Source organism: Cyprinodon variegatus, unplaced genomic scaffold (genome assembly GCF_000732505.1).
Source record: "Cyprinodon variegatus isolate N-32 unplaced genomic scaffold, C_variegatus-1.0 Scaffold86, whole genome shotgun sequence".
Classification (NCBI taxonomy): Eukaryota; Metazoa; Chordata; class Actinopteri; order Cyprinodontiformes; family Cyprinodontidae; genus Cyprinodon; species Cyprinodon variegatus.
The window spans coordinates 36,527-44,509 of NW_015150539.1; the positions used below are offsets into that span (position 1 = coordinate 36,527).

General features: G+C 36.7%; 1 protein-coding gene across 1 annotated transcript; it reads right to left on the bottom strand.

Annotated features, from left to right (window-relative positions):
• Nucleotides 1-4,901: 4,901 nt before the first annotated feature.
• On the bottom strand, nucleotides 4,902-7,690 carry LOC107083880 (zinc finger protein 248-like). The gene is made up of 2 exons (XM_015373404.1): nucleotides 7,453-7,690; nucleotides 4,902-5,866 (listed from the first exon to the last, which is right to left on the bottom strand). Exons 1-2 carry the CDS (start codon nucleotides 7,610-7,612, stop codon nucleotides 5,031-5,033), a joined length of 996 nt encoding a protein of 331 aa, XP_015228890.1. The 5' UTR covers nucleotides 7,613-7,690; the 3' UTR covers nucleotides 4,902-5,030.
• Between the last annotated feature and the right edge of the window lie 293 nt (nucleotides 7,691-7,983).

Here is a 7,983-nt window from a genome sequence, read left to right on the forward strand (position 1 = left end):
CTTTCCGATTCATGATCCTCCATGGACGGGTTCGTCATTAGATTGCCAAAAACCCGAAATATGTAGCCAACATTTGGAAGAAGAATGTTTTCAAGATGACTTGGATAATAGCGCGTTGTGACAAACACCAGATACAGCACTGGGACTTGATCAACAGCCGATACCGCACCGTGACGTCACAAACCAATAGGTGGCAGTAGTTTTCTTTGACAAACATGGATGCCTCCATTAAAGCACATTTAAATGAAATGACTCTTAATTAAAAACACTGATCATTTATTGAACAGGATGCAATAATTTCACATTTAAAGTACTTTCAGAAGTTTGAATTCTGAATATGATCGGACTTTTCCGTTTAACCTAAATGAAGTTATGTATCATGTGTCGGTCCTAAAAGATGAAACAGATGGGGAAACTAGCAGATCTTCTAACACTATTTCCAAAAAAGCACAGATAAATCAGATTTAGGTCTTGATCTTAATGTGATCTGAATAGCATTATGGCTTTTATTTGCCTGATGTTTGGCGCCACCCTTTGAGCGTTTTGCTGCTGTAGGCGTTCACACTAAGTTAGCTGGATTTGTTCTGGGCTGCATGCACAATGCTGAACTTGTTCCTTAAAAAGACAGCAATGTAGCTTCATTTCCTGAAAGACAATTTAGGAGCACAGCTTGGATTACAGAATTACAAGTTTTTTTCCATTTGATTTCTGAATGTCTGTTCACTTCACTTTATTTCACACATTTCTCCATTTATTTTAGACTTTTGTTCTGAAAAGCAAAGTGACAGTGTAATGGCTCCTCTGGCTCTTTGGTTCCTGGTTGCTGAAGTTTCCCTGCTAGTTTGGATGAACATATGAAATCAAAAGTGTTTTGGTCACTAGGGGTTGGCAGAAGAATCAGAATAAGACAAACTCTCAGTGTGATGGACCTGGTTTAGAAGACTGCTGCATGCGTGCATCATGCAACAGCGACCTGAAATCAGAACAGTTCTGTTGGTATAGCACCATTCACAGCACACGTCATCTCAAGTCCCTTTAAAGATTAAGTTCTGTCAACTAACAGGTTGGTTAAACGATTTGAGGGAATCCCAGCTGACTGCATTCAGCCATTGACTTGTGCCGAGGATGACTTGGGTTCAAGGAGAGAGAAGCAGACAAACAAAGGAAACATAGAGGAACTGATCCTCAGTGAATCCTTGTTTTACCTGTACATCTATTTTCTATCTCGAAGATTTTTACCATAATGAACAAGCTGGAACAAACAATCCTATGAAAAACATTAAAGGTTCCCTTCCATCTATCAAACTCACGATTTGCATGATTTAAAGGATCTGATTGACACATTAGATCACAACAGCATTGGTTTTTGCTTAGTTAAAGGAGTTATATTTATCATTAAGCATCTGATGACATTTCTGTATCATTGATGAGAACCAGCCTATTTCCCTCTGACCTTAAGCCTGATAAAGATATTTAACTTCTGATATATTTTAGTATTTCCGTGTGTCTAAAGATATAAGAGAAACGTACATAAATGAATTCAGAACCAGATGCACTATTTTCTGCAGTCATCTGCTGTAACATTCATTCCACTAACAGCATTGCTAAATCTCACTACTGGAATTCATGAAGCTCTAAAAGGTGAAGGTATATTTTATATGTTTTAAAGCATTTTAAAACATACTTGCCTTGCAAAATATGTGAATGTGGCCTTTACAGAAATGTTCATAAGGGGCTTAAAAATGTTTGTTAAAATGATTTAGAATGACTTTCAGTCATGCAAAAATGTAATTATTATTGTTATTTTCATTACTAAACAATCAGACTATATCTGCCTTTTGTGCTGATTTAATTAAAAAATAAAAATTTATTTAATAAATCCAGATCTACATATTTTCTTCAGATGCTTCCAATTTAAAAAGCTAACATCAGATGTTATTTAATCTTACTTCATGTTATTTTCTGGGAACAAAAGAAACATAAAAGGGAAACTTTGTATACCGGTACTTATGTAAAAAAAAAAAAGTCTCATTTATTTCTTTTGGGTTTTAATCAATGATAAGAAGTTATGAAGGGAAAAAATGGTGTTTGAGAAAAAACTTGGTATTCTCAGAAAATTAGGAGCTTTTGTATATATTCCTGTTTGCACTGCAGTCTCATTTACATCATTTTTTCCAATGCAAACATGTTTCAGAAGCAGTTTTTTTAGATTAGCAACTTATTCTGGAACAGAAGCAATCCTTCTGATTATTTGCTAAAGTTGCTAAATATATTTATAATCAATATTTTGCAAACTTGTACTTTTATATATAAGGTGAGATACAAAAGATGATTGTTTGATTTACCAATTGGTGTTAAAATATAATTTCTAACTATTCATTTCATAATTCATTTCACTGTTTAAAACATGCCTGTTTTCTTTCTAATACTGAGGAGCTTTTATCTGGAGCCAGTTATATTTCATAGAACCTGCGTCTTCACTGTCTACATATTAGAATTGTTTAAACATGTTATAAAATTATTTATTTTTGTTGATTATCTAAGTAATGTATAGTTCATATTTATGTATGTTAGAATACTGATATTTCTAACTTTATTTGGTGGGACGGGTTCCCCCCATACTGTCACATCTATGTTAATTTTATGCTTTAAAATTGTATCGCTATCTTATTTATGTTTTGAAAACTAATAAATGGAATTAAAAGAAATCTAAACTGAAAAAAGCTTATTTGGATTAAGTCATATATGTGATACAGTTTCTGTAAAAGCACAGCCAGTAATTATGTCTAGGAAAGAGAGACCTACTCAGGGAAATAAAGCACAGAGTGGCTCATCTATAGAAGAGAAACATGAAGTTGCTCTAAGGAGCAGATATGCTGATGCCTTCCTCTGCACTCACAGTTAAACTGAAACAGGCCAGATCAATAAAAACAGACAGAATATAAAGTAAAACCCTGGACTAGCGCATAATAAAGAAAAATAAAATAAGAAAATAGTTATCAAATGAAGCAAAATGATGAAAAGGGGTCCGTCCCTATGTCCTCCAGCAGTCTAGGCCTATAGCAGCATAACTATAGAGGTAACTCAGAGGGAACCTGAGCCATTGATTATAATGATACCAAGATAAATTAGACAACAGTGACACCTTGTGGTCATCATTCAGTACTGTTGGTAATGATTCTATTCAGTTCAGTTTGATTATTTTTTAATTGAATAGAGAATATCACACAGTACCAACTTCACATAGATATGGAAAACATCATCAGAAATAATAATGCCACAAAGACTGGAAATTAAGTCTCACTTAGTATATTGGTAAAATATTAATATTTATTTTAAGTATTTAACCCAATGCAGTCCCATTAAGCATTTACTTTTTATTTAAGATGACAAAATAAGTGTTGTATGAATAAAGTGGCTACTAACACACGGAAAACTCAAGAAATTCACTGAGATTCCTTTAACTGTCTCACAAAGCTTTTGTGCAAATGCAAAAAAGTGGTTCAACAGTTTTATTAATCAACATCAGATAACTCAAAGATAAAATAATTTAAGTTGATTTCATTTTTAAACCCAGCCCTTCTTGTTCAGTCAGATTCATCCACTAATCATCTATACCTGCTTGCCCTTGCAGCTGCTTCCTTTGATGATTCTTTCATCTCTGTTGATGCTTGTAACTGTCATTGTGTTAATAAAGTGAAAAGCCACTAGCCTAGTAAACTAGCCCCACCCGCCAGCGGCCAAAATCCTTTTTGCCTGCGAGTTTGTCTAGCCTCAATCAATGCCCCGGGCCCTAGAACAGGCGGGCCAATCACAACGCAGGCATGTATTTAGAATATCTGAATGCAAAGCGGGCGGGGTTTTGAGGGCATGATGACAAAGCTGCACAACACTGGAGGAAGCACAACAAGGAAGATGGCAACAACTATTGAACAATAGCATGCGGCAGCAGCCGCTTTCAATGGAGCGCTCCATTGAAAGTTACCAGTTCTCTTTCTGTTACTGTTGTTCAATAAAACTACGTTTTAAGATAATTTGAGGCGAGAATATTGTACTTTAAAGCGTCACTATATGGTCCGTTTACCGATTTAATCCATCATTAAAAAAACAATTTCTGAAGTTGAGAGGACCGCAGCAACCAGCGAACCTCCGAAGCTAACGGCAGCCCGTCTGCAGTGGCCCTCTCTCTGCATAGTCGTGTGTGAAAGACTGATGGCGATTTTTGATTAGACGTTGAAATGTGAGCAGGAAGAGGCTCTACGCTCATTCATTCTTAAGGACTTATTCGCCGTTTTACCGCCAGGCCGTTTGTTTACACTCCCCCACCAGTTTTCTGTCGCACTGCCTACGTCAGTCAGCTGCGTTCATTGGTCAGAGCGTACATTAAGTGGTTTAAAAGACAACAGGTTGTTCTCATCAACAATCCTCCGATGTCTCATTCATTGTGGCCAGACTACATAACACCTTTCCTTTCCAATTTAGTCGGGTTTACCGGGATAAAAAGCCACAGTGTGGAGGCTGCAGAACACAAACCCACACAGCAGCCGGAAAGGAGCTTTGATTGGCTGTCAGCAGTTTGTTCTGTTCTAATAACCACTGACAACAGAAGCATATCTGCTGCTCTACAAACTCATCATCTGTCCTTCACATTCTGCTTCCTTTAAAACTGTTTTCACAATAATTTATATTTTACACATCTTAGGAATGACACAACTAATTAAATTATGTTTTAGTCTGTTTACTACTAAAATGACTTTGTTTAAATGTGAGTAATTAGATTCCAGTTTTAATTACAAAAAATCATCAGCTGAATGATTCTGCTCTAAGAACTGAGAACAGCCTGAAGACGTTGCTGTTGTGCTACTTTCCCTCCCTGCAAAACAATAAGAAGTCTGCAAAAGTGATAAATAAACAACTTTATTAGTTACTGCAAATGTACATTACAAGTTTTCCAAAGACTGAAAACAGATTAGGTCTATGCTCTTGGTTTCCTGGAGGGTTCTAGATGAACATTCCTGTGAAAAGTTAAATTACAGATTTAAAAGAAAGGCTTCCCGCTCAACTGTGTGGTTTTCCTGGTGTAGCTTAAGTTGAAAACGTCTAGTATAACTTTTTCCGCATATCTGACAGGAGAACGGCTTCTCCCCTGTATGAACCTTCTTATGATCATTTAAATGACTAAGTTGAGAGAAACGCTTCTGGCATATCTGACAAGAAAAAGGCCTCTCGCCTGTGTGGGTTCTCTGGTGAATATTTAAGTGATAACGTCTGCAGAAACTTTTCCCACATGTTGTACATAAGAAAGGTCTGTCTCCAGTGTGGATTCTGTAATGCTGTTTCATGCTGTAAATATTCTTATAGGATCTCCCACAAACATCACATTGTAAAGAGTTTCTCTCTGGGCCGGTCTGAGACTGACCCTCTGATACAGCAGAGCTGCTTCCTGTCTGATGTGCGTTTTCAACTACAGCAGAGCTATGAAAGGAAAGCTGCTCCATTCTTGTTTGTCTTTCACTCGAATCATCCGTCTGTGGTGTAGAGGTCTCCTTCAGAACATCAGATTGCTTCTGGTAAAGCATCACTGCCTCCTGCCTGCAGCTGAGCTCCTTTGGGAAATGTTCTGGTACAAACTGCTCAAATTTAACCACCAGAGAATCTACTGCCTCATTTTCTTCACCCACTGGTTGATCTGCTGGTTGATCCTCCTCTTCCTCTTTAATCCATGGAGTTCCTGGTTCCATCTGCTCCTCTTTAGTCCACTGAGGTTCTGCTTCCTCCTGGTCCTGACTGGACCTCCTGTCCTGGTTACAAAGCTGTTGGACGGTAGAAGCTTCCTCTTCATGAGAGACGTGAGGCTTTTGAAGGTCTGTGGAGAAAAAGGAAGAGATCATTAATGGAAATGTCTCATCCAGCAGCCTGGTGTATCCTGGAGATCCGTGACTGTAGGCATCACATGGTTCATCTGAACATCTTACTGCTTAATTATTCATTCACTGGGTTAAATTTGGTCTTTGTTATGTTTAAATATTATAGAGTTTATCAATTGATATAGGTTTAGAAAACACTTCAGGTTCAGGTAAAACCAAGTGACTGTAGGCTTTCATTCATCTTCAACTGAACAAAATAAGGATTTCTCTGATTTCCCATTTCAGGAGATGTGATGCTGCTCATTAACATAAAAGTAACATTAATAAACTACTATAATGTTTTTATACATTGTAAAACAGTAAAGGTAAATAAATCACTGTTGTTACTTTATTTATTTGATCTGTTATTTTTATTGATTTCTTTGCTAAGCGATTAAACTGTTAATTATTTTTTCATTTAATAACCAGAAAGCAAAAGGTTCCTTAAAGCAGATTTTTTGCAATTTTTAAACTGAAACTTTTCCACTTGAGGAGGACTTGATTGAGCATATTGACAAATTAAACATTTGTTTTTTATATTAATGCAAAATAATTTTATATTTATTTACAATGTTAATATAATTACTACTTTAAATGGGTCACTCTGTTGCCTAAAGACATGTTTTACAGTCTCTAAACTCCAGTTATGATTAATTGATTACTAATTAGTTGGAAATATCACAGTTGTCCAAAATATGATCAATTACCAGGACTTTCTTCCAGTTTCTTATGGAGAAAATGGAAATAAACTTTCTACCAGGGTTGAGTTTCACACATGCCTCCTGAGTTCTTTCTATACTGTTGCATTTTGAAACAACTTTGTCAAGAAGAGCCGGCACCATTGCAGCCATGCAAAATTCTGCTGGCAACTGTTAAGGACAGATCAGTAACAGCGCTAGGGCGTAGTTCATAATTCGGTTATTTAAAAATTATATAGTTTTGACTGGTCCAAATTAATTGAAACATCTTGATTATAATTCACGATTTGAGACATCTAAAAATGCATTTTGAATCTTCAAAATGTGATTAAAGATATCTTGATTGTTATTTTCCCCTGGACATAATATCATTTCAGATATCTTAAAAACATCAGTAAGGGCAGAAAAAATGTATTAAATAATGTTTCATGTGTTATCTTCTCAGTTCAGAGGGCCCCATGCCCGTATTTGCCTAGGGCCCCAAATGTCCTAAATCCGCCCCTGCCCACACCGTTCTATCCAGAGATAAAGCTGTAATGAAAGACATCAGTGGTTTCATTATTTTCAAATTAAGTCATAACGTGTCTAAACAATGACGTCCGATTCCAAATAAAGGACAAAATATGCGTGACTTTTTGGTTGGAATTCACCAACTAAACGATAAACAAGACATTTCTCTAACTTAATTAAAACATCGATACTTCCACGTCTAATGGGTTCAAATTGTTTTTTATCCAAATATCAGGAAATGGGTCCGAACTGGAGTGACGTCATTTAGTAAAGTCTAAAGTTTAAGTTAGGAACTGATCAATCTGATTTATTAGAAGCTTTTTTCTGTAGCCTCCTACCGAATGGTTGGGACGTTATTCCGGGTTTCCAGCAGGTTTCAATCAGTCTGATGTCTTCCTCGTAGCGGACGATGGTTTTTTCAACCTCTGTGAAGATTTCTTCAGCAGCAGCAGTTAGTCGCTCTCTGATAAACTCCCTCAGACGCTGAACGGAAGACATTTTTACTGAAAACTACTGAAATGTTCAGCTGGGAGAGGAAAACAAGAGAACCTACTAGCTGAGTCAACGTGAGCTGCTGTTGTTTACATCCGCTGGGTGTCAAACTGGTCTATTTACCGCCCCCCGCTGGACTGGAAGGGGACTCCAGTCTCTGAACCATTTTTTCTTCTTGTCTATTATTGCGGATCGCAAGAAACTGCATACCGCCGCCTACTGTACATGAGTGTGTAGCAACATTACTTTACATGAAATTCTATTTTTTTATTTTGTATTCTGTAGATAAATAAATAATGCTTTCCTTAATCTGTGAATATCCTTTATATTTCCTTTATTTCCTAATATTCCCTTAAGACTCCATTCTTTGCCTGTCC

Bases quoted from the DNA above. Each gene is read 5' to 3' on its own strand.
- LOC107083880 (XM_015373404.1), bottom strand. From the start codon at position 7,612: ATGTCTTCCGTTCAGCGTCTGAGGGAGTTTATCAGAGAGCGACTAACT. The intron at 5,867-7,452 runs GTAGGAGGCTAC...TTTTCTCCACAG, and splicing joins AATAACGTCCCAACCATTCG to ACCTTCAAAAGCCTCACGTC.